The sequence below is a fragment of the Crocodylus siamensis genome, chromosome 1 (assembly GCF_052110815.1).
Source record: "Crocodylus siamensis isolate JL-2025a chromosome 1, ASM5211081v1, whole genome shotgun sequence".
Lineage (NCBI taxonomy): Eukaryota > Metazoa > Chordata > Crocodylia > Crocodylidae > Crocodylus > Crocodylus siamensis.
In genome coordinates this window covers 394,970,397-394,997,606 of record NC_143395.1, presented here as the reverse complement: position 1 = coordinate 394,997,606, position 27,210 = coordinate 394,970,397, and the positions used below count along the sequence as shown (strand labels likewise).

At 43.6% G+C, this 27,210-nt stretch overlaps 1 protein-coding gene across 2 annotated transcripts in view; it reads right to left on the bottom strand.

Annotated features, from left to right (window-relative positions):
* Positions 1-9,345: 9,345 nt before the first annotated feature.
* TRPC6 (transient receptor potential cation channel subfamily C member 6) overlaps positions 9,346-27,210 on the bottom strand; it is a 191,461-nt gene continuing 173,596 nt past the window's right edge. For both annotated transcript variants that reach the window (XM_090030204.1, XM_090030210.1), the window contains exons 10-12: positions 21,779-21,862; positions 17,649-17,724; positions 9,346-11,966 (exon numbers count right to left, since the gene is read on the bottom strand). In XM_090030204.1, coding sequence (XP_089886330.1) covers positions 11,815-11,966; positions 17,649-17,724; positions 21,779-21,862 — 312 coding nt within the window. In that variant the 3' untranslated portion in view covers positions 9,346-11,814. The remainder of the gene's footprint in view (positions 11,967-17,648; positions 17,725-21,778; positions 21,863-27,210) is intronic.

Genomic DNA, 27,210 nt, shown 5'->3' with positions numbered 1-27,210 from the left:
TGCGCAGCTTTGTAAGGCTTTCCATGGACGCTCACCAGCAATGACCATAATCTGTTGTATTTCCTGCCATGTGCATACAATCCTTTACTGGCTGGTGAGTCAGTTTTCCGTTGAGACTCACAGGGCAGGTCTCATGCCTCTGAAGCACTCTTTATATTGCCCTGCCACATTGGCTTCACTTAGTTAATAATTTCAAGCTTGCTTTTTCAACTGTTATGACTAGGAAATTAAAAATAATTTTAATAGTAGAGATTTTGACATCACCACGTTATTTTGCCTAGAAAGCTGTTTTCAACCTATTTTTCCTTGAGATGATACTCCCTTATTTTTATTAATAAACAAGGCCTTGCCTGTTAACATTGTGTTTGAAGAGTATTTTTTGCAGCTGCTTTTCACATGTGGATATATTCGTTTTGATTTTTATAATGGATAAGCATTTAAAAAGTATGCATGAACCATGAAACATGCAGTAAGGTAAATTTCTATCCTCATTATAAAGTTCAATTTAAATTGCCTAGGTATAATTCAAATGAGTATAGGAGGCCAGATTCCTTCTTTGTATAACTCTGCTGAAGTCACACAGAGGTATGTAGTCTCTAGGGACTTCTTTGCTATGGTGTGCTCAGATGCAGCCTGTCTAGGTTAGGTAAAGTCAAATAAAGTGAACCTGTGTCCATTTATGTACATCCTATGAGTTGTGTAGAGCCATTATTTGAGCATCTTGATGACATTTATTGTACATGTGAAAAACCTCTGCAGCTAGCAGCAGCTGGCATACAGCCAGCCTAGCTTTTGGCATTATAATGCAGGGAGCAAGAGCTTGTGGTGATAGATTGGGGCATATTTCAATCAGAGATGAGTTTCTTCTAAAACCAAATACTTCAAACAAAAAACAAACTTATTAGAAGTCCAATGATTATTTTTTTTCAGTAGAAGCTTTCAGTAGACTAGAAAGTGGGCTCCAGGCCTGTTTTATGCTTGATGTGAAAAAGTCTGCTTCAAAACCCTTTCCCTCAAAAGGAGACCATTTTGTGCACAGAAGGAACAAACCCTTTCGAGACAATGGCATGGACACTTGTTGTAGAGTAAATACAACAGACTCACTTTAGCCCCTTGAGTTCCTTTTTCAGTCTGAATTCAGCATGCAAAATACACCAATAAAAACATTTGAAGCAATTCCTGAGGGGGAGTAAGGATAGTTTTGTTTGTTTGTTCACTTTTTTTAAAGCAGCTGCCCACCTGCCTGCCTTCCTTTGTAGCAGGTCTCCTTTCTTCTTGTGAGCTTGGTTGGGATTCCCACCATCCTGGGAACTTCAGCCCAGGACTGAGATTCTGGTCAGGGTTACAGCCAGACAAGGAGAAAATGATCAACACTTCAATGCTTGTTCTCTGGCCAGCGAGGCAACTCCAGAATATAAGGCTGTCAGTCCAGGAAGCTAGTTAAGCTGTGACAAAGCTGATGGGTATTGAGAACCCCCTGTAGCCAACTGAATTACAAGCAGGGTCACTGGAAGGAGGTGCAGCCCAAGGCTGTCTAAGCCCGGCTCATGGACTGGAGACATCATTCTCGCCCACATCCTGCAGGGGAGAGGAGCTCTTTGGAGAAGACTAGGCTGCTGACTGAGGAACCAGATAAGGTAATCCCGAGGGGTTGTCAGGGATAGCCTATGAGTACGGGCAATGGTTTTTGCTGGGAGTCCCTTGTTAGGGGGTGAGGGAGTTAATCGTTTCCTTTGTGAACATACTATGTTGCATACATTTTCAGTGAGGCATGAGAGTGGCTGGAAGGAGAGGGTGGAGGCCACTGGAGGCACCCAGTGGAGAGGTGCTGGGCTGATTACTGAGTTCAGGATAGTTGATAGTGAGTGCTTGAGCCCAGGTTAGCTCCAAGGGGCTAACCAGGGTCTCAGTGGTCCAAGTTTGGCAACAAGCAGGTACAGTGGACTGTGTTGAGAGGCAAGCCTTAAGGGGTGGACTGAGATAGGGCTGGCAGGCCATATTCCAGTTAGGCCTACTGGGGCCTTAGATTAGAGGGAATAAAGCAAATATAGAGGCCAGCAGGCATCTACCGGCACCAGGTTCATTAGCTCCAGGGTGGATCAGGCCAAACTGGCAGTTCAGTGACAAGCAGGGCAGAGGAATGCATCTAAGGTGCTACTCTGGTGACTGAAGGCAGGCTCCCAGATAATAATACTAATATTTAATAACAAAGGCAAGGCAGGAAGAAAAAGAGGAGGTAACAAAGAAAGAGCACAGCAGGTAAAGCTGATCACCAGGAAGGTTTGCCAACTGACTATAAACTTGTAGACAATTTGTCTAAAAAAAAGGCTAAAAACACTTGTCCCTACAGTCCATAAAAAGTTGAGCTGTCAGTAAAAAAATAAGAAACCATGAGCTTGATTGAGGCTGGATGCAAATGTTGATGGAGAGACAAGAGAGAACATTGTTACTATGTGTCTGAGCAGTAGCACAGTTCAGCACCCTGCAGGAAGCTCACCAGCAGGACTTTGTGGCCCCCAGGAGCCTCCATAGTTTGCTTCTCTACCTCCCCCTCCTATCCCCCACCCCTCAGCCATATGCTGACACTGTGTTCAATTGGCCATCACTTGTCTGGAATGGCTGCTTGTCTTAAAGGTAGGCAGGGCTGCTCCCTAGGGAGATCGAGGCACTAGGCAGAACAAGGGGTGAGAAGGTGGGACAGAGCTGTGGAGAGAAGGTACCAGGTGGGGGTCTGTGCTGGATCAGGAGTAGTGGGGCCAGTGGTGATAAGGATGGGCTGTGTGCTGGGGTGAGGACAACATGGTATGGGTTGAGGTTGGTGGTATCAGGGTGTGGGGGTGAGTAGGGCTGGTTTGCTAATGACTGAGACTATTAACTGGGCTTCACTTAATTTTTAATGGTTAGGATTTTCTCTATGGTTGTGTGTTTGTCCCTTCCCCTTCCTCCACCCCTGTAATAAACCCTGTTTTAGGTGAACATTACTTGGAAGTGGAAAGTTTGTTCATTTTTAGAACACCCGGGTAATATTTACTTTTCTAGGTTTCTGGGTGGTGGCTTGAGCCAGATTTATAAAGTTGGTGCTAACCCCCTAACTTGGACCCCCCTACATTTGAACTCAGCTTGTTACTGTCCTCCAGTTTTACATTTGCATTATGTAAAACATATGACAGTTAAAAATATTTGGCTGTCAGTAATATGTTCACAGATAGTAAAAGAAAATTTCTTGGGCTGACAACTCAGCTGCCAGGGGCATTAGATTTCAAGGTTAAACCCCTGAACTTGCTACAGTCTCAAGATGACTTGTTAAATGGCATGTGGTAGGTGGCTTGTTCCCTGCTTACCAAAAAGGCTGCTATTTGTAACCCATGTTGTTCTAAAGCACTGGGTTTCAGAAACAATTTACTTTGCTCAAATATAGATATGCTCTGGGTCAGTGTCAGCACCCAAATCTGATAAATGGGGCTGGAAGTTGACCACTGGCAGTACCTACCTGCCAGGGTTAGTGAACCTCTTGACCAGAATTTCTGTAATTGGTATTGCTCAGTTGTCTGATATGGCTTCTGTTGCCCATGAAAGGTGACTGAGATTGTTTGTCACTTCAGTTGCTACACCATGCATTTCCTCCATGTTTCTCAAACATTTCAGTGGCTTACTCCAATTCATTACCAGTTGCAGCTGAATCCACTTCTGAAGTTTTTTCCAAAAGTAACAGGAGACCCTTTTGGTATAAACTGTAAATGTACTCTTTTCTCATTTTGTCAGGCTGCTTATGCAAACAAAACAAATAATAAACAGCAACAATGCCCAATACTTATGCAGTGCTTTGTATCAGGATGTCTTGAGGTACTTAACAAGGAAAGTTGGTATCATTGAGCATGTCTTCACATGCAATTAATGTGACTGAATAAACTCTGGTGCAATTTGAGCTGTAGTAGACTAATCCCATCATCATCTACACAGGCGTTTAAGCTCAGTAATTCACTCTGCCATTAGATAGTACTTCTGTCTGACAGAACTATCCAATGGCACTATAAATTAGTCTACGTTGGCCCAATTGCCCCACAGTAAATTAGCCTACTGCACACTAAAGCACACATGTAGACACACCCATTAACCCCATTTAACAGATGGGAAAGCTGAGATGCATCAGGTGCAGAGAGAAATGCAGCTCCCAGCTGTAACTCAGAACAATTTTTGCAATGTATTCTGAGTTACAACATTACCCCAGAGCAAACAGAAGTTCACTGTTGGTTCCAAGGGGGAGGGGAATCTAGCTGCCTGCTTGGAATCTGAAGCCATGTGCCCAGAGCAATGGCCAGGCTCTCTGCCATTACTTGCTGTTTTCAGAATAGTGGGGGGAAAGAGCAGAGGAGAAAGCTCACTTCTGGGGCTCCCCAGCCCATGCTGAAGGGTGGAGTGGATTAATTGGAGCCCTCCACCCACCTCAGGGGGGCTCCAATACACCCAACTCCACCCTCTAGGCGGGCTGGAAAACCCCCAGACTGAACTCCCTCCACTCTCTTTCCCCCTTTCAATTCTGAAAACAGCAACAGGCTGGGAGCTCCGCAGACACAAGTTACAAAAGGTGCTACATTTGTAGAAGTTTTTATTTGATACCTCATGCAATGAGAAGTCAGATTTTCACCCAATGGGCCATTTTTAAAGCTGTTTGCAGCCATGCACTTGCATTTGGTAATGGCTATAGATTTCTTTTTTGTGGTTAGATTGGGTGAAAATTGTCATTTCTGTCTGCACCCATAATGGTAAAGTGACTTGCCCAAGGTCACAGTAGTGCATATATCTGCAGTAATTCATTAGGTAACAATGCGTTGTTCCCTTCATGATCAGCATCCTTCTAGGGTGACTGATGTATTTGTGTATACATTTGGATGCAGCTGGCTTCCTCTTTCCCTCTCCCCTTGGTCCTAGTTTCCAACTTTTCATGGTGGATTTTGCTACACCTTATCTGAAGTAAGCAAGCTCTCGAGAGTTTCTATGTTCTGAATATTTTGCAGCACTTACTACACTCAGCTTTAGAAAATACCTATAGAATCTCACTTGTATAAACAATATTTGCCAGGAATATAAAGCAACCTTCATGCCCTTGGCTGTCCCTTGAAAGTCTTCACTTAGAGTTAGGCTGTTCTCCTCAAACATATTGTTTTCTGGCTTATCTTTCTAAAGGTTAAATTGTAATTTTTTTGTTCATTTTGGTTCATGGAAATGAAAGGCAAAAATATAATTGGGTACATGTAGAATCCAGCAGTGCTTATTTGAATTACATCCCCACTTTTGCAGCCTATTCAGAGAGGATATGACAATATGTAACTCCTTGTTCTAGAAAAGTATTTCCACTTTTGCGCAAGATGTAATCGTTCATATTTTTTTAGCATCAGTAGCCTAGAATTCAGTGCCTTGTGTGTTAGCCATTACAGGTGTATTGGAGAAATTTCAACAATGATCCTAACTTCCTAGTTGTAATCCCTTATTAACCAGGGCCTGGGCAGCTGTTGAGCAGAAAAGCATTTTTTTCTACAAATTGGACCTTAACAGATGGACCTAGTAAAGCATTCCAGCAGTGAAAAGTTAATGCATGGAGCAACTGCACCATGTAACCTTTTTGGAAAACATTTTAAATGACAAGCCACTAGGTCAGAGGTGGACATGAACTGCAAAATATGGATGCACATCTGAACCTCCACTGAGTTGGAGGTTGTTCAAGCTTGGGCTTTTGGTTCAGGCATAACTCCGACTTGTAACATCGAGGAAGATTAGTCAATATCATTGCTAACTTTTTTTTTGAAGTGTTTTCAGCAGGAAGTGTCCTTTTCTGCCCTTTCTTCTTGCTTTAAAAAACCATGATGTGAAAAGATCAGATTAGTTAATATGGGCTGGGTGTGAAGTCAGTCAGCACCAGCTACTGCTATCCTTGTCCACTATGAACAATGTCTCATCCCATGAGGAGCCCACTAAAACCAATAGGACTATTTACACAGTAGTGAAAACCAAATGTCTTGTTTATAAAGACTATGGAAAATCAAAGCACTAAATATTATTATTAACAAGAATAATGATTTATCCCAAGAACTGCAGTAGTACATTATACATTTTGACCTTTTTTCAATTGTTTTGATTGTCTGATCATTGATTAAAGAAGCAGAGTAAATGTCAGGCAGCTGAATCAGAGAATATTGAAAAGGTTAAAGCAAAACAGGATGTTACTAAAATACAATTGACTGGAGGTATAAGGTATTGCAAAAGTTGTGATCACTCACACGCAGAGGAAGCTGACATGAACAGAAAGAGGAACAAGAATATGTCATGGTTCACAAGAATGGAAACAAAAAACCCAAAATAATACAGGTCATTATGGAAAGCCCTATGGCTAAGCAGGAAAAAAGAGTATAGTACCATATGGCATTCCTAAATTAGTCCCTTAATAAACTAACACCTTAATTTTTTGACTGGGAATGGGGATTGTTTCTTAGCTTTACATTGGCTTCCATTTTGGCCTGATCTTTTTCAGTGGGAAAATATTTCCAAAAGAAGAAAAAATTCTAATTTCTTTCTAATTGTCAGTTATGTTTTCCATGGGCCAAATAAAATATTAAACAGGAAAGGGACTGCTTATAAGCAAGAAATATTATTCACACTGGGCATTTTCTACTGAATTAAAAAACCATTAAATATTTAAATGGGGAAATGAGCCATTTTACACATAGAGAAGATTTCTATTGCTCTATGAATCACCACACTGGTACATCATGTTGTTTATGGTGTCTTAATTACAACATCCGACTACAAATTTCAAGCTTCAGGGAAATCTGTGAGAGGTAAATGCAGAATTTCATTTGAGTAAACTGTCAGCTGGGATAGTGCACAAATGTACGAGAATGTGCTCTTAGTAAAATTATATGATACAGCTGCTATAAAATCCTGCCAAGATCTCTTTCTGCTGCAAGCCCTGGCTGAGAGGGCTTCATATTGAAGATATGTTCACTGAAGAAAGCTGTTAATGACATTCAACCTAGTTCACACTTTTTTAGATTAAAAATCCTGGTTTACCACTCTAAGCAACTGGCTATGGACTGGAAGGGCCTGGTTAAATCCCAGATGAACATGGTGGTTTTTCTCTCATTGTTTCCACTTCCAGCATGGCCCTGAAGCTCACCCAGCCTCCTATCCAATAGGTACCAGGGGTTATCTGGCGGTAAAGGTGCCTGGATCATGGTGCTGACCACCATGCCTCCTTCTCATGCCAAGGTTAAAGAAACAGCGGAGCCTTGCATCTACTGCCCCAGTGAGCCTCAGGAGCTTCTAAATGGGACACCTTTACCTCTACCACGCATAAGCTATAGGCTACGTGCCCTGAGAACATTCACATTTGCCTACCCCAGGGCAGGAGTGCCGGTGGGGGCATTTCATGACCGTCTATCCACAACGGTTCTGATGAAGCAGAGAATTTCTTAATATTGGCTGGGATTCAAAAGTAAATTTGTCTTACGAGCCTCTTTGTGAGATGAGCTGAATTATTTTCCCTTCTCTTTCTGGGATGGCCCTGCTATGGGTGGCTATATGACTCCCAAGCAAATGAGGTCTTTGAAGGTTTACATTGCTGCAATGTATTCAAGACTCATATTCTGTCCCTAAAGCCTGTAGGCTGCATCATTTTGGACGTGATGCTGCATTGCTTGAGTACCCAAAACTCCTACTGCAGTATTAATGTGTAGCATTTTGCAGCTCCTACCTGTGCTGACTCTTCCCAGTATGTAGACATAATCTAAGATGATCCATGATCATGATAAGAACTTTAATAGTTTTCATAACTTTGGGTTTTGTTTGTTACTTTCATTTTTCATTTAGAATTTCTAAACAATTTCTGTAGGGTTTTTTTTATTAATATATCTTTTCAGTCAAAAATAGTAAAAATAAATGGCTTAGAGAATACAGAGGAAGAATATCTGTCTTCCATGTTTTATAACAAGAATAAGAGGAAATTCAAATAAAATAAAAAGTGGTAAATTTAAAATTGGCAAGAGGAAATATTTTATGCACAGGGCATGACTAAACTGTGGAGCTTGATACCACATGGAGTCACTAGGCCTAGAATCTTTTTTAAAAGGATGGGAAAATTGTAATAGGACAATTCCTTATCATAATTAACTGGAACAAATTTTAGGGAGAGTTTTTAAGTCTTGCACTTAGGGCTTAAACCAGTCTCTATTAAAAACTATGATGAAAGCTATGTGGGAAAGAACTTATCCTATACCAGTCTACTGAAGATTTGTACAGCTTCTTCTGAAGTATCCACTATGGGTGCTGACAGATATGCAGGACCCCACTCTAACTCTTGGCTCTTTTCTATGAAGTTAGAGTGAACCCCCACCCCCAGATCCAAAAGCTGTTCTCTTGTTGCGGGGGTGGGGTTGGAGCCAATTGAGCCCGAAGAGCCTGCCTGAGTCCTCTTACCCTAGCCCTGCCCCTCTCAGCTCCTTGGTTGTTTGTAGGATGGGGAAGGGGCATTGAGATGCCATCCTGGGATTGCCCAACCACACCTCCAGCTCAGGCTGGGCAAATCCCAGCTGCAGTTCCTCCATCCCCTCTATCTCCCTGCAGACAGCCCTGGGAGTGGGGCTAGGCTGCATCAGCCCAGCCATGGGCAACTAGTGCTGCCTTAGTCAGGGGGGCACATGCCCCCCTTGCGACCAGCCCTGCCGACTGGGTGGGGGAGGTCATGCCACAGCTAATCTCACCGCTTGAGACGGATCTCATTATGGCCAATTGCTGCGGCCGATTGCTGCAGCCACTTCCGGGAGTGGCGGCGGCCACTTCCGGGCTGCAGCGATCAGCTGGTGCTTGCTGGGGGGAACTGGCAGTCCCGCCTGGCCTCCCTGCCCATCACCTAAGCAGCAAATGCAGCTGGTCAAGGGGTGCTCCAGCACTCTCATCCCCTATGCGTCGCCACTGAGCCCAGGCCTGATCGCATGACTGAACCTAGGGAACACAAGTGCTTTGGAGCACCTTCATCTGACACCTCATTTGATGAAGATTAATTTGTTATGCAATTGAGGGCACTTTAAAAGTGCTCTGCAGCTGTGCATGTGCCATGGCATGACTGTAGAGCCCTTCTAGGGGGCTGATCGTGCGACAAATGTAATTTCTGTCTGCACCCTGTGAGTCATAATTGGAGAGAGGATACTGAACTTAAATGGGCCCTGAGTCTGAACTGGTTTGGCATGTCCTATGTACCTAACTGGAATAATTTTTAAAGGAAATTGGCTTGTCAGTTAAAACTCCAATCATTTGTATAATCATTCTCTTTAAAGGAGTAGCAGCCAAAGGATATGAGGATTGAAAATCACTGTATTCATACATGTCACACAAGTATAGTACATTTCAATTTCTCTTATAATATATTTTCTGTGGTACTCATTTAATTGCTGCATGGTCTGTCCCACTACATTTGGCATTTAACAAATTCTTCCATAAGTAATAGCCACATATAAAATACCTTCATTGAATAAAAAAATCCATGGTGCATATCTTCAAAAAATAAAATATATACATTATGACCCTACAGTTTTAAGGTAAGTCAATTTTGGGCTTATTAGATCACAGTGTCCATTTAACCTCTGCAGTAAAAATATTCACCTAAAAATGCATGCTTTTATTTTACTAAACCTTTTTCTTCACATTCAATTTATGAAGATTTAAGATTTTATAAGGATCCAGCAATGGGTTATATATTTTAAATTAAAATAACAAATTCAAGTACTTTCTAATATTAGCGTACTGATTATCATCTTATGGTTCTGACAGCTACATTTTGAAAAAGTATTTCAAAAGGTTAAAACTGGGGCAATTTAGACCTCAGTTTAAAAGGAGTTGAACACTGTGTGCTCCTACTGGAAGGATGGTGACCCAAAAGAAGTCTAATTTAGATAGACATAGACTTTTTTAAATTGGGTATAAGAGAGGTAAGTGCCCAACTCCCATCAGCATCTAATGTGAGTCACACTTGGACTATTTTAGGTTCCTCCAGAGTGGCTAACACAAGTTATTTTTGCTGGTGACCAAGCAAAATATCTTAATATGTACAATATTCCCCCATCCTTACTATAGGAAATACTGCAGGTTCTGAGGTAATGCTTTTCATTAATCAAAGGCAAGATATTAAATATGGTCACTGTGTATCCTATAGCCTTTTCAGCCATAGTAACTCTGGTTTCATACGTTATTTTAATACAGTGGTCTTTACATTGTGTTTCATGAAACCCTGGACTTCTGCGATAGGTCACCGGGATTCTGCAGTGAGATTAGGAGTGCTGGCAATGTGGGTCAGGAGGCAGTGCATCACCTATGCTAGGCTGGGTTACCTGCCTCTGTGTCAACTCATATGCACCATGGGACCAGCAGCAGAAGTGATATGAAAGGGTTCCATGTCTTTAGGAAGTTTGAAAACCATTGTAAGAGATGCTGTTCTGAACCTCTTGGGAAAAACCTTGTTTTCCTTTTCCTCCCTGAGAGAGGCTCTTAAAGCTTCTAAACCCTGAGTTCATTAAGCCTGAGCCCCATACTATATGGATTGTCCCACTCATGCCATTACTAGCTGAGTTGATACAACTAAGAAGTTCCCCAGAATACCAGAACTTTTATGGATCAAGATGGACATTGTCTAGGAATGCTGACCTTAATAACTCAAAAAGGGCAAAAGGGTTTATCCCCACAAATGTATCCCATTATTGGAATAATTCAAAAGCACTTTTGCTTTCAAACATATTTCATGACTTGACTAAAAAACTTACAAAATGATCTTTCAGTCCATTCAGATAAAAACTGAAAATTAAACTCTAGCTAATTTCTTAGGCAAGAACTTATTGAAACCTCCAGCCACAAGGGAAGAAACAGAAACATTTAGATTGATATATTCCACAATGAATATTTTCTGCAAAGCTGAATGTGAAAGCAATTACTGCCAAATTATTTTACATTTTTGTTACAGGTACCCTACTCCCAAATCCCATTATTTAAACAAATTTAAACTTTGAAGAAATTCATTTTCAGATGTTTCTAGACCTCCAAAGGGTTTGTATCTGGAATTTTGATTTGGGGCATATTAAATGAAAGAGCTAGCTTAGGATTCAGATTCAAATATCTCGATTGCAGGTCTTCAAATCTGTTAGTGCTCACTTCTGGTTTGTTGAAAAGATAATAAGTGATAAGAGGGAGGCTTATGTAGCTTCACAGAAACCTCTCCAAAGAAACACATTAAAATAAATAACTTCTGGACTTTCAATTTTCGCTGTAAATTGTGCGGAAAGATATTTTTTTTCCTGCTTGGAAACACCTTTCTTTTTTTAAAATAAATAGATCTTGATACTGATTTCTTAAAGCCTGGTTTTGTGCATTTCCTAGTCAATAAATTATATTTATATGTATTTATGAAAGGAAATCTATACAAATAAGTGGTTAAGATATGAGAATTTCATATTTCCAGAAAAAATAGCTTTACTCTTCAGTGGATGAGCTTCTCAATACTTAAGTGATATTTTTAAAGAGAGGTAAATTGCACATTAACATCAATGTAAAATTAACTTTTTTTGTTTTCTCCACAGAGTGAAGAATAAATAAATGCCTTTGATCAAGTGACCCACTCTCCCTCTCGTACATGTAATGGATTTCATTACTGAATTGAAATGATTTCATTTCTTGGTTTCTTGTAAAAGTGGGACTTAAATTTAAAAAAAAAACCCGAAAGAGAATAAATATGGCTTTAAGTGGATTGTTAATAATTTTTCATTTAATATGTTTAGGTTATCTTTTGCTTTCTTCCTCTTTGGACTCAATAGATAGTTTCTCCCCAAGTTTTCTAATGAGCTCTGCCAGGTCTTCTGTGTTTTGAGATTTTTCTTCCAGGAGTTCATAACGAAGACTTGAGATATCCTGTTTGATTTCTTTTAGTTCACCTGTGAGAGAGATTAAAAGGTAACACCATTAAAAAGCAAAAGAAGCAGAGGTAGACAATGTTGTTACGGTAATCGTTAATTAGGTCTAGATCATCCCATGCATGAATTTCCTCTGCTTAATCAAATTATGTAGAATATTCATTTGTCTCTGGTTCTGTGTCCTCTTCTTCATCATCTTGAGAAGGAGCTGTCTTGATATTCTTCAGTATCTCCATGAGGAAGTAGTAAACACATCTGAGAGGACAGGGCCTGGGTGGAATACCTTCACCATTACCAAAGTCATTACCCTGAACAGGAACCTGGCACATGTAGCCCCCTGCTAGAAAGAGGAGCCATCCTTAAACGAGGGTTCTGAGAGTAGTACTGGCCAGTGCGCATGGATAGTTGCCATGAATCCCAGAGTAGGTGTCGGATGCTTTTACTACTCATTGCAAACCTACAGAACAACTGGAATAAATTCTACCAGAAAAGCCTATTAGGGTTTTTTTTCCTCTTTCCAGAGGCAATTCTTTGGGAAGGTCTTCTTTCCATGGGGAAGGGTGGACAGGCTTCAGATTTTAATTCAGTTTGGAATTGATTTAAATAAGGAGATACATGTCTATATGATAAACACGACAGTAGATGACACCTATGGATATGATATGCCTATGTGAATGCTAAAGTAACAAATTTTGAAATGAACATAATGAACGGTGTTATATTATCAGAAAAACACATAGGCTTAAAGTCATTTTGAACCAGTTCTGTTCACTGGAGAATGAACATCATGTGAACACATGATTTATTACACATGATGGTTTATTACAAAGTAGAGGTTTTCTGCTTACAGAATGAGGAGCCTAGCTCAGAATTAAAGTATATTGTAATTTTATTGATACATCAGTAGTTCTGAAACAATGATTAACAACTCAGAAGGTCTATAAGTATATCTCCAAATTCTGTAAAATTCGGTAGACAGTGACAATTGGCCAGTTCCTCCTTTCTCCTTGAATATACTAAAGCAGGTGACAGGCTACCCTGAAGGTAAGGAATATTGCTGAGCAATTTCTCTTACTTAACTTCCAACATATATGAACCACAGGTAAAGAACTAGAGTGCAGAGGTCAACCCTAGCTTGTCCTTTCAGCCTGACAGGAGGATGATAAAGAAGAAGTCAGGAGGAAAGGAAAGATGGGGGTCATATGAATAATAAAGCTAGTGACACAATTGCTGGAGTGGGGGAAGAAGAAAGATACAGGACAGGTAAAATATTCCACAGGGGAGAGGAAAACTAGTGCACACCTGTGAAACTGTCCTGGATATAAAGGAAGAAAATTTAGGCTAGAACTTTTTCTATTCATTTTTGTCAATGAAAGAAGTATAAAATTATTTACATTGGAATATCCTAAAGACCTTAAATGCTTTAGTTTTAGGCACTAAAGAGCAGCCAGATACTAACATGGTGATCAGGGCAGGAGCTCAGATTGTCATTCAATCCCTAAGGCACTTTGAATGTTCTATTCCTGTCTCCCAGCAGAGTATCTTAACCATTAGATGACAGTGTATTCAAGGACAGGGATGAATTCACCAAGGGGAAGTCTTCACCAAGGAAGAAGGCTAACAGTATCCTGGTTGACATTAGCAGAAGTATTTCCAGCAGATCAAGGGAAATTATTCTTCCCCTGTATTTGGCATTGGTGAGGCCACATCTGAAGTACTGTATCCAGTTTTGGTCCCTCTACTTCAGAAAGAATGTGGACAAACTGGAGAGAGTCCAGCAGAGGGTAATTAAAATAGTTTGGGGGGCTGGGGCACATGACTTTTGAGGAGAGGCTGAGGGAACTGGGCTTATTTAGGCTGGAGAAGAGAAGACTGAGGGGGGATTTAATAGCATACTTCGGCTTCCTGAAGTGTGGTTCCAGAATCGACCCAATGGATCATCGTGTCTGACCCCCTGCCTCTGGCAGGAAAGACGAACAAGGTCAGATGACCCCAGCCAGGTGACTGTCAAGCCTCCTCTAGAAGACTTCCAAGTTAGGTGGTAGGACCACCTCTCTTGGAAGCCCATTCCAGACTCTGGCCACCCTTATTGTAAAAAAATTCTTCCTAATGTCTAACCTAAATCTACTCTTTGCTATTTTGCACCCATTATTCCTAGTTACTCCCTGAGGGGATCTGGTAAACAGCACATCCCCAATTCCCTGCTGTCTTCCCCTGATAAATTTATAGGCGGCCGGCCACCAGGTCACCCCTCAGCCATCTTTTGTATAGGCTAAAGAGATCCAGATCTCTCAATCTCTCCTCGTAAGATCTTTCACGGAGACCACTAATCACGTGGGTGGCCCTCCTGTGAACCCTTTCCAGATCCTCCGTGTCCCTCTTGAAGTGCGGCGCCCAAAACTGGACACAGTACTCCAACTGCAGCCTGACTAGTGCTGCATAGACGGGGAGCATCACCTACCTCGATCTGTTGTTGGCCATGCATCTGCTAATACATGACACGGTGCAATTGGCTTTGTTGATGGCCTCATTGCACTGCCGGCTCATGTTCATCTTGGAGTTAACTATGACTCCAAGATCTCTCTCAGCGTCTGAGCTGCTGAGGAGGACATCCCCCAACCTGTCGGTGTGCTGAGGAGTCCTCCCTCCCAGGTGGAGTACCTTACATTTATCTTTGTTGAATTGCATCCTGGTACATTCCGCCCATTGATTTAACCTGTCTTGGTCAGCCTGTAACTGATCCCTGCCCTCTGGTGTATTCATTTTGCCCCATAATTTGGTATCATCTGCAAACGTGGAGAGGGTGCTCAACACATCCTTGCCCAAATCACTGATGAAGATATTAAATAATACCGGCCCAAAGACTGAACCCTGTGGGATCCCACTGTCCACCTCCTTCTAGGTTGAAAATGACCCATCAACCACCACTCTCTGGGTGCGGTCCCTAAGCCAGTTGGCCACCCACCTGACTGTGTAGGTGTCCACTCCACAGCCTGCTAGCTTCCCTATGAGACTAGGATGCAAAACTGTGTCAAAGGCCTTTCTAAAATCCAGGTACATAACATCAGCCTACGCTCCTGTATCAAGGCAGTGTGTGACCTGGTCATAAAAGGCTATCAGGTTTGTCAGGCATGATCTACCTGCGATGAATCCATGCTGGTTTCTATTCAGCATCGTTTTCCCTGCTGGGCTTTCACAAATACGCTCTTTGATTTTTTTCAAGCATTTTCCCAGGGACAGAGGTAAGACTGACTGGCTTAAAGTTACCTGGTTCCTCCCTTCTCCCCTTCTTAAAAATGGGGACCACATTGGCCTTTTTCCAGTCCTCAGGGACCTGTCCACAGCACCATGAGTTCTCAAACAGCCATGCCAGTGGCTCAGCAATGACACTGGCCAATTTCTTCAGCACTATGGATGGAGGTCATCCGGGCTGGCTGACTTGTACCCATCCAGCCCTTCCAAGTGCTCTTTAACTAAGTCAGCACTAACCTTTGGTGGTTTGGTGGCTTTTGGACATCTATGTTCAAGGTGGGGGGATTGTCTTGGTCAGTATTAAGGAATACTGAAGTGAAAAACTCATTGACGAGCTGTGCCTTTTTATCTGCATCAACCACCAACTGTCCTGATTTGTCCTACAGGGGTCCTATGCTACTTTTTGCTCACTATGTATCTGTAGAAGGTTTTTTTATTGTCCTTGATTGTTGTAGCCAGCCCAAGCTCCAGTCCTGCCTTGGCCTGCCTGACTCCCTGCAATAGTGCGCCACAGTTTAAGAACCTCCTTGAGTGGCTTGTTTGTATGCCTCCTTGGTGGTTGCCCCCTGCTTCCACTGCCTATATATGTCTTTCTTTGCCCCCAGTCTTTCCTGAAGCTCCCTGTTCAGCCAAGGGGGATTTTTTATTCCCTTACCCCCTTTCCTGCGTAAGGGGATAGACTCCTTTTCTTCTACAAGGATCACTCCCTCGAGAAACTTCCAACCCTCTTAGACCACCATTAGCCCAATGCTCTTGAGGTCAGCCACCTCACTAACTAGGTTCCTAAGTTTAGTAAAGTTAGCCCTTCTGAAGTCTAAAACTCTAGCATCACTGAATATTTTCCCACCCTTCGCTGGATAGTGAACTCTACCAAGTGGGGGTCACTATCATCCAGGTTACTGTGTACCTGGGTGATACCCCACGAGATCACCTCCTGTTGCTAGGACCAGGTCTAATAGGGCGCTACCCCTGGTGGGACTGGACACCATCTGGGTACGGTGGAGGTCCTGCACACAGTGTAAGAACCTCCTTGAGTGGCTTGTTTTGGCCACCTATTCCACCCAGCTGATATCCAGGTAATTTAGGTCCCCCATGACCACTGCCTCCCTTGCCTGTATGGCATCTGAAAGCTGCTTGGAGAATACCTTGTCAAGCTCATCATCCTGGTGAGGAGGTCTGAAGTAGACCCGCACTACCAAGTCCTTCTCCCCTGGCCCCCCCTGGATCCTGACCTGTAATGTCTCAGTATTCCCCTCCTCCACTCCTGCTTTGACAGAAGATGTGTACTACTCTTTAGCATAGAGAGCTACATCCCTGCCTTTTCTCCCCACTGTCTCATCTATATAACCTGTTGTGCGCAGTTGTGCGCAGAATCCCACCATGTTTCAGTTAAGCCGACTAGGTCATACTGAGTGCTAGCAAGCAGGAGTGTGAGTTCCTCCTGCTTGTTCCCCAAATTTGTGCTGCTATTTATGCTGCTGCAAACACATGCCCCTGCTCATGTGGATTGCTCAGCTGGGAGACAGGGGATACTGATTTAGATTTGATTTAATTCAGGTTGCCCCTGGGTTAAGTTACTGGATATATCAGACACACCACCACACTCAACTATATGAATATAGCCAGTATTTTTCCAGCCAAAATTATTTGGCAAATTCAGGTAGAATTGAAGAATTCAGTTATAATTAAAGTATATGGATAGTTTAGTTATGATCAAAACTTTATATATTCACAGTTTGCTGAAAAAATATTATCAAGCTTTACTCTTGACCTGCTCAGCAGAATCTTAAACAAGCCTGTTATGGGGGAGAAGGGGAAAAAATCCCCACCCTCAGTCTGGTTCATCTGTAGAAAGGGAAAAATAACTTCCAGGAGCCAAAAAGGCAACCAGCAAAATGACAACAGCAGTCTATAAAAAGTAGTTTATTCTGAACCCAGGGATGGCAACTAATCGATGGCAAAGGGCTCTACTGTTCTATTACTAATCTATGACAAAGGGCTCCTGTAGCAGGACAGAGCACGTATGTCCTTTTCATTCATCATGTATGTTGTTCAATGTGTTCCCTGAGTTGCTTTGGTAAACTTCCCCCACAAAGATGATGCCCCTCACAATCAAAAGGAAGGAAGAATCCTCAAAGGGGTTATAACTTTCTTTACCTGTGATTTCTCCAGTATCCAGACTCTGGTATGAAAAACATAGATACAAGACAGGGGTCTCTTCCTTACCTTCAGCCTCATATGAATGATATCATTTTTACTATGTAACAATCTATGATTAGCAGTGATTTCATATACATATCAACATGCCACACATGCTTCACTTTGGAGATGTGAATGTGATTATTACAAAAAGTTTTGGAAAAGCCCTTTCAAAATGTTAACGTAACCATTTTTAAGTAGCTTGTTTTGTGTCACTGATCACTTATAAAGCTATGAATATGCTACACTCACCTTCATTGACTTCATCACTCTCCTTATCTATCTGAGCTTTAAGGACGTATCTTTTAATAAGACGCTTCATTATTTTCTAGGGAACGGAAATAGAAGAGAGTCAGAATTTTCAAAACTGGACTTGCTTGTATTGATTCTGAAATCTGAAGGCATATACTCAGTTAATTTTTACTCCCCAAAGTCTAGTCATGCAGTCAACTAGTTCCTCCAGTTCATCGTTAAAGGCCTATTACTTATAAGAAAAAGGTGACAGCAGTAGTGTAATGAAGGGAGGGTTACCAGCATACCACCCTTGGGAAGCCAACAACACTGCTCCATGCTTCACTGCCTCCTGGGTGCTCAGGCATCCTGTTATACCTCTGCATGATAGTTGCAAACAAGGCTAATGGCATTTTGGGTTGCATTAGTAGGAGCGTTGCCAGCAGATTGAGGGAAGTGATTCTTTCCCTCTATTCAGCATTGGTGAGGCCACATCTGGAACTGAATCTCCATCCCTGGAGATTTTTACGATGAAGCTAGACAAAGCCTTGGCTGGGATAATATAGTTGCAGATGGTCCTATTTTAGGCAGGGAATTAGGCTAGATGACCTCCAGAGGTCCCTTCTAATCCTAATTTTCCATGATTCTATGATAACAGACTAGCTGCTAGTGTACTTGCTCAATAGATGGAACACCTGGGTTTTAGGTCCTGCATGGTTTGATGGGTTCAAAGCCTCTTACTAGGAACGATCCCTGACTACCATATGTTTTGTATGGGAGATGGATGTTATCCTCCATCCTTCTTGATAAAGCCAGGCTACTGTCTTTCTAAGAATGCATAAGTTACAGGGACCGAAGAAGAATAAGCAAAAGGGAGCTCAACTTTGTAGTCTAGTACTTGGGGAACCACAGTGGGGAAATTCTATGTTTTGCTTGCTGTGCTCCATGGGATTTCTGTCTTTTATGCAAATATAGAAATACTTCTGAGAACATTACTCTCCCAAACATGTGACAATTAGGTATCTACCCTCAGAAGAGCATGTAGTGCTCTAAATCCCAATTGAATGGAGGTACCTAATGTACAGCTCTGAATGAGAGGAATGGGAATTCAGACATACCTGTATGTTTAGTGTTTCCTATTGACTAGCTCTAGGTGTCTCCCTCTCAGTAGCTGACTGTTTTCAGGCACACTTCAGAACTGCCTAATTTTTAGGCATTACATCATCTAGGTTGGAGGTACCTAACTTTAGTGTTTCTCTAGATCTTGCTTTTTATGATCAGTGAAAGTTACTAAATAACTGTTCACACAATTTATTATCTAACTTGACACTACAGAAAAGTTTCTATGCTTCCATGACTGAAGACCTAGAGAATTCCCTAATGCATTTGGGCCCAGATACTCAAAGGCCACTAGCTCCTTTCATACATTTCATTAATGTAGTTCATGTAACCCCTGCTAACACAGTATGGTGTTGTCTTTCTTTCTCAGCTAGACCATGTTTTCAGGCTCTGCTGTGTCTCTCCACTCACAGATGTGGATGGTTAGCTCAAGCAACAGAAACTCCTGCAGAGATGGTGTTCCTGCCCCATACACAAGTGGATTCCATTACTAATTGTGTTGTCAGTGTGGATAACACGATTTATTTTAAGGGTCTGGTACAATTCCAAAAGCAAGCCACAATGCCTACTGTTTACAGAATGATTTTCTTATCTTAATCTGTCATGACTTGATTGGTCATGAAAAAGCCAGGGAGTTTTAAATTATACTGTGTTAATTAGATGCTGCATATAATAAAAGACTGCACAAAGCTAGACTGCCCCAGGGGGATCACTTCGTGTCACACTGTCCCATGGAGAAGAGATGCTGAATATTTGATCTCCACATGTTTGCTCTTGTGGGATATGGCTGCTGGAGGCTGATGTTGGATGCACATTTTTTTGTGGGATGTGGATTTTCCTTCTCACTGTGCCAGACAATTCTTGAATGTCCCTTACCAATCCCACGTTATGGCACTATAGGAAGGAAGCAAGGTGTGGAGAGATTTCACAAACAAAACTTTTCAAGCACCTCTGAAGCATTTCAGAAGTTCTTTTACAAAGCTGTAAGTGACTCAGTCACTGAGTTTAATTTAGTCTTTACGTCAGTTTTTTATAAGAGCTTTGTTACACATTAATTTTAGGCAGCTCCTACAGCTCTTAACTCCTATGACCACACATTAACATCTGAAACTAGTTTTAAGCACACTTTAGGCAGCTTAAAGTTACACCACTGCAGGGAAGGTTTATCTCTGGGCCTTGTTACATAGTAATTTTGGGTGGTTCCTGCAGCTCTTAGCTCCCAGACTGTCTGCACATTAATACCTGAGGCTGGTTTTAAGAACACATTATGCAGCTTAATGTGATACCGCTCTAGGGCAGGATTATCTCTGATCAGTTCTGCCCAGTTTGCGATACACTAAGGTGCAACCATGCTAGGCTACACTCTAGTGTAAACACTCCAGCTGACCCCTTCTTACATTGGGCCCACTGCAGCACCCTCCTCACCCCCTCAGCCCTCCAGATCTCTGCTCATTGCCTGATTACTTGCAGCTTTCTGTGCCATCTGTCCAAGGGAGCAGGCAGGAAAGGGTTAAACTGCCTGCCCAGCTACTGCTGCTGATGCCACTCTCTGAAGCAGAGCAGCAGTTTGACAACAGCTGCAGCTGGGCAGGCCATTTATCTCTTCCTTGCCTGCTCCCTTGGGACAGGCAGTTCATCCCAGCTAGACCATGTATTCAGTAAGTACATGGGAAATAATGCTCCAGGGGTAAGGGTGGCAAGAGGGAGGCCTGGGGGCAGGGGGTAGGGAGGAACCATGGGAGTGCCAGGGGGAAGGGGTGAAGCCCAGAATGGGAGGCGGGAGATTCTTAACTTTCAGTCTCCCAGGCTCCTGCTGGCCTTCAGTGACTGCTGCAAACTCAAGGTAGCACTAACACCCATTGATTCACATTACCCAGATCCTGTTCCATTAATGTGTGGCTACTCCCCACAGATAAGCTGCCCAAGTTGCAGTCCTCCAGCATCCCAGGTTGCAGTGTCCCCTACCTCACCATTCTGTTCTGTGTAGACATACTTTCCACCCCTTCAACTCTATTGCCTAGGGTGCAGTTCTGAGACCAAGTCACCTCTCCCCTCCCACCCCTGGGTATCTGACCTTCCCACTCCCATGGGTGCAAACTTGTGTAAACAGCCTGCAGAGCACATGCCAGCAAGCCAGGTCACAACATGGATGGGTCTGGGAGTTGGGTCTAGGGTGGTTGGGGGAGGGAAGGTAGGGGGATGGATCAAGTTCCCATGAGCTGGGGCTTCCTTCCCAGGGCAGGGACAGTAACTCCCCCAAAACCACCTTCTCTTATCACTCCCACCTCCCAGCCACCCTAGGTAGCACAACCAAGCACCCCCACAACCCAATACCAAATCCCAGTTTATTAAAACATGTGACCTTCTCTAATTTACTTTCTCTATTTCTTTTTAAATTATTTTTCCCCTTCTTTTTATTTTATCCCTCAGGGGCTGACTGCTTTCATTTCACTGTCTTTGTCCCATCCCCATTTTCTTTCCACCTCCCGTTATCCATCCCCATCCCATTAACTCTCCATCTCCCAGTGTCATGTTCCCATCCCTCTCAACCCATCTCTTGCACACCTGCACCTAAAGCAGGGGTAGAAGCCTGTGCTGGCACGCCAGCCCTGTAACGGCAACTCCAGGCTGTAGCTCCTTATCAGGTCAGTGCTCACCAGACCTCTTGTGGCACATCACAGTTGTGCAGGTGGGGGACAGTCAGAGAAGGTTTTTAACCTTAAGTTGTGACTGCTCCAAAGTCAAGCTAGCACTAATACTGATCAATATTTGAGGAATTCATAGTGCAAAGTGTAACAAGGCACTAACACTTCATGAACGCCTAGCATTTAGAGAGCAAAGGAGCCAAATTTTTCCAGTCACTGGAATTATTCTGACTGTCCATATCAGTAAACTTATTCTGGGTTCATATTGCACAACTTAGAGAAAAAACTTGCCTTTGCCTTTGTATTATTAATTTAGTCAGTCCCACTTCTTTTTGAAACACACACACACACACACACACACACACACTTTCTTAAACTGCATTTTACCTGGTATTGTCTTGGAGGATTGTTCAAGCTATTTAAATGGAGACCATCTGAGCTTCTTATACTAGATTGCTTACTCTGGCCAAGCTGAAATTAAAACAAATAAATCATCAAAATTCATAATAAATGTAAGAATTATTTGGTTATGCTTTTCCATTATTTTTTTCAGTAAACCATTAACTGTCAGACTTAATTTTAGGAACAGTGCTAATTTTAGTGGTGAAATCCCCTCACTTTATTGACGTCAACAGCACAATTCCAGTTGTGGATTTTATTAAATTAATTAATATTAATCCATTCAGACGCCTATTCAGGAAAATGGCTCTATTTAAAAAAAGAAATAACTGAAAAAGGACTAAGAGTACAATCAAAATCAAAATCATATGTTGTGCTTAATGTGTCCTGAAACAGGGCCCAAAATATATGTACCGACTAAACTATCAAAGCCCCCCAAAATCTCCAAATCTAAACAAAAGGAACAGAAAGCAGAGTTGCAAAATAGAACAGATCCTCCTGAGTTCTAGGAAATATTATACTCTTGTATGCTGGGTCAGTAATAGCATTCCAGAGTCCAATTCTCTTAGAGCAGTTTTAAATGCTTGTTTAACTCTTCTGACTTCTGATCTTATGCAGCACTATCTTGTATTTTATAGATATTTTGAAAAAAGTGAAAAATGGAAAAAACTCAGTGTCTTCATAAGTAATTTTCATAGTTCATATTAAAGACTCCATTCTTCCCTCACTTCAATGAACATCTGAATGTAAAACAATTATGCAATGGGAGTAGGTAGTCTAAAGAAGTTTCTATTTAAGATTTCTAAAGAATATTTTTACTGTTAAATAATGAACTGCAAGGCCATTATTTCAAAATAGATACTAATTACTAATGGATATTTTAGGATTTAAATTACTAAGCTAAATTAGAATTTTTTCTTTGAGAAGGACCAAAATCACTACCTTATGAAATGAACAATTTGGTTCCATGGCTGAACAAATAGATTGTTATATATGTGAATTATAGGTATCGAAAGAATATGAACTGTGTATAACTACTGACTGAATTGGAGCCAGGTCTAGGAGAAGTAAGGCAAGATATAAGGGCTGTGAAATATAAGATCAGATTGGCTTAGATAAGGAGTTATAGATGTTATCATCTAAAAAACCATCAATTTCTTACAGTTTCACCTGACATAATAAAATATTTGCCTCTTCCAAATACACAGATGTATAAATGCAGAGTCTTAGAGCATGTGTACATGAAACGGGGATTTACTTCACCTGAAATTGAAGTGCTGGGTTTTTAAAAATACCATTTCCATCTAGAGCAAAGAAACCCCTGTGTCATGTACATCCGTGTCTTACATGCCTCTCTGGTGGTGGAGGGGGGAGATCGAGTTGTTGGCGGGTAGAACGGTCCCCGGGCTGTAGGGGGGGGACTGGTGCTTCCCTCTGCGGCAGCAGCACTCCCCTCTGCCTCCCCGTTGGCAGCACCTGCCTGGAGGCAGCAGGGTCAGGTGGTCCTGGAGGGCACTGCAGCCGTGGAGGGAAGGTCCAGTTCCCTGTGTAGCTCACACAGGCAGGCAGGCTCCACAGAAAAAAAAAAAAGATCAGGCTCGCCGCTTTTTTATTTTTCTCTTCAGTGGAGCCTGCTTTCCTGGGCTGCTGCCAGGCTGCCTGTACAGCCCCTGAGCCACATAGAGCCCGGTGCTTTGCTCCGCAGCTGTAGAGCAGCAAACTAAAACTCTTCGGAAGTGTTTTAGTTTACTGTTCCCCAAAGTCATTTAAGGTGCATTACGCTGCTGAATGTGCTACAGTGGCTGGAATTAATGTGCAATACACTGCCAACATGTGCAAACACCAACATCATTAAGGTGGTGCAGAAGCATTTAACTCACTTTAAAGTGTCATGCACGCATGCCCCTTGTTTCATCTACACACGCCCTTAAATGCCAATATATGGTCAATAGTGGGTACGTGTTATATTTTTGGTAGGATCTTGATAACAGTCAGCTTTGTGTTTACTGAGTTGAGTGCTTGGCTATAGAGAAGCTGGAAAGCCTAGAAAACTGGCACATAGTGCACTTAGTTATGCTGGGCACTAGCCTGTATGTGAATTGAAAAAGAAACATAAAGGAATAATGTGCAATAAATTTGACTCCCCTCAAGATACTGTAACCATTAGGCTCCCCAGGCAAGCTTCCTTTGGCTCTTGTCTCTGTCTTCATGATTCCTGAGGGATGCTTACATTGGCTAAGTACAGACAGTCAAAAAACCCGAGGCTGAATCAATTCAGTCTTTGCAGGTCAGTCTAAACTGCAGAAATTGAACCGGCAAGCAAGTGAATAGCTATTTACTTCTGACTCAGGAAATGAAGGTACATGTCTTCAGTGGCTCAGGCCAGAAGCTGGGAGGTGCTAGAGCACCTGTCCCAGCCTGCCAGCTCCAAGGCTTTTCCCTCTTTCCTGATTCAGTTGATGGGGCATGACTACTCTCCAGCCCAGAGCTAGCTGGAGAGTCTGCCTGGGAGAGAGGAGTGGGTACTGCCTAACAGGCTGAGGAGGGGGTGGATGAGGAAAAAGGTAGTAGCACTGATTTAATAAAAGCTTGAACAAGAATAGTCCTTTCTCTGAAGTGAGCATGTATTGAACAGAAGGGAACTACCCTGTGGAGTCCTGCTGGCTGTGATCATGGACTACAAATCCCTGAGGTGCCTGGAAGCAGGAAGAGGAAGTGATGAGCAACCCTGCAGAGTCCTGCTCCTGTGGATCTGGACTGCAAATCCCAGAGACCTCGGAGACAATAGGAAGAGGAAGTAAACACACAGTCTATGCTAGGATACTAGAGGACTCTGATTTAACTTCTTGGGAGTCCAAGAAGAGTGGTTGTTCCTTACGGAGATGATCCTCCAAGCTCAAAGGGTGGCAATTCCAACAAGGGTCAAAGGAAGCAAGAGTGCTCAAAAGGCCCCTTGGCTAATAAAAAGCATCCAGGAACATCTCAAGGCTAAAAAGGAGGCATGCACCCAATGGAAGGGAGGGGCCATCACCAGGGAGGACTATACAGTCATTGCTCGGGTTTTTAGGGGGGCTGTTAGGAAGGGTAAGGCAAAGATGGAACTGGGAATAGCAACCCACATGAAGGACAATAAGAAGTCCTTTCTTAAATACATAGGGAGGTAAAAAGAAGGTTATGGGTGATGTAGGGCCTCTGCAGGACATGCTAGGAAGTCTGGTGGCCACACCAGATGTCAAAGCTAACTTATTTAACAACTTCTTTGCCTCCATTTTTCTGAGCAGGGACCAGGTCATCCCCCCATCATGATCTCTGACAGTCCCAGGAGAGGCGCAGCCAGGGCCAGGGTCGGAGTGGACCTAGTCAGGGACCTCTTCGTGGGACTGGACATGTCCAAATCAGTGGGTCCTGATGATCTCCACCCCAAAGTGCCTAGAGAATTAGTAGATGTCATTGCGGGTCCCCTGGCACTGCTTTACGAGCACTCGTGGTGCTCTGGCAAGGTGCCAGTGGACTGGAAGAGGGCCCATGTGGTCCCCATTTTCAAAAAAGGGAGGAGGGCGGACCCAGGAAACTATTGTCACAGGGTCATGCAGGTACCCTGTTCCTATGAAGGAATAAGGGCTGCTGAAGCTCTCTGAGACAGCACAGGTGGTGGTTGCCGGAGCAACCAGGCTGGTCACATGGCCAGAAGGGGGCAGGGCCAGGCCTTTATAAACAGCCCAGGCCAGAGCCTTAGTTAGCGGTTTCCTTCTAGCAGCCTGAAGTGTAGGAGCTCTGCAGCAGAGCAGAGCAGAGCAGAGCAGAGCAGAACAGAGCAGAGCAGAGCAGAGCAGAGCAGAGCAGAGCAGAATAGATTATTACAGCCTGACTACCCAAGTGGCTACAGCATGGTAAGGGTGGTGAGGACCCTGACTGGGAGGCCTTGGCGAGACAGCCAGGTGGGCTTAGATCTTATGTTATAGCCAGGAGGCTTATTGTTGTGTTTCAGTCATTTGGCTTATGGTTCTGTTTAGTTACTGTTACACCGGAGGACTGGGAGAGGCTGTAGGGGACAGAGGAGGCCTCATTTAGGAGTGCCCCAGTAGAGTGGGGGTGCTCCCAGCACTAAAGTGTGGTGCTGCATTGTGGGGTGTACTACCCCAGCCCTGGGGAGGGACACAGTGCCAGTGAGGGCACCATAGTTGGGGTATAAGACCCCAGCCCTGAGAAGGGCAAAGAGGATTTTGGGGGCCAGGCATGGCTAAGGCCACCTGAGCTCCACTGCAAGGAGCACCAGTGAGAAGCCCAAGGGGCTCGTGTTAGGCTCCAAGGGGAGAGTCACACGGGGAGAAACCTAGGGTGGGTGCTATTAGAGAGACGAGCCTGGAGAGGGCAAGTCCATGATTATAGAGAACCCGGAGGGGGCAGAGAGAAGCCTCAGGAGCAGGTGTATACTTGAGGGAAGCCCCACGAGGGGATAGGTTTTGAGGGAAGCCCCGGTGGGGGTGTGGACTGAAAAGGATCCCAGAGGGGCTCCCAGTGTCGGGGACCCTGAAGGGTCAAAGGGGCCAGGTAAGGCTCCAGCTGCTTGAGCCTAATTGGATACAGGTTGTTACCAAGAGCCCAACGGGGCCAGGTAAGGCCCAGGCTGCCTGAGCCTAAATTGGATATAGATTGTTAACACGAGCTAAGAGAGGCCAGGTAAGGCTCAGGCTGCCTGAGCCTAATTGATACAGATTGGGAGTACAAACCCAGAGGGGCTAGGTAAGGCTTAGGCCACTGGCCCAGTGGGGAAGAATACCGTTAATAAGCCTGGTAGGGCTAATCAGTTGTAAGGGGTGCCGGTTGCGTGACAAGCCCGGGGGCGCCAGGGAACGGGCATTGGTTGCGGGCCAGGCCCAAGGGCGCTGAGCAAGGCGCAGGGAGCAATTGGACCTGATAACGTCTGGAAGAGCTGCAAGGCTTGGGGTGTGCTAAAGGGGAGGTAGGAGGCACGCACTGCCCATAAGGCTGGGGTGCACCGGGTTACCTCATACGGAACGGGGGATAGTTCAGCATAACACCGTGTATTAGGGGATCAAAGGCAGCCTCCCATATAGAACCAGATCAGCAAAGATGTGGTGGGCGAGAGAGGGTGCTGGATAGCCTAATTGACACAGTAGGGGGCGCTAGTGGGCCCTAGGCGCAGTGGGCAGCCGCTCCTAGGCCCCACTCTGTGACAACTATAGGCCTGTTAGTCCTACCTCAGTCCTGGGGGAGCTCTTCGAGAAAATTATCCCGAAGCACATCTGCCAGGGACCATGAGGGGAGTGTATGCTTAGGGGCAACCAACATGGGTTCATCAGAGGCAGGTCCTGTCAGACCAACCTGGTGGCCTTCTATGATCAGGTCACTAAATCCTTGGACGTAGGTGTCGCGGTGGATGTAGTCTTTCTGGACTT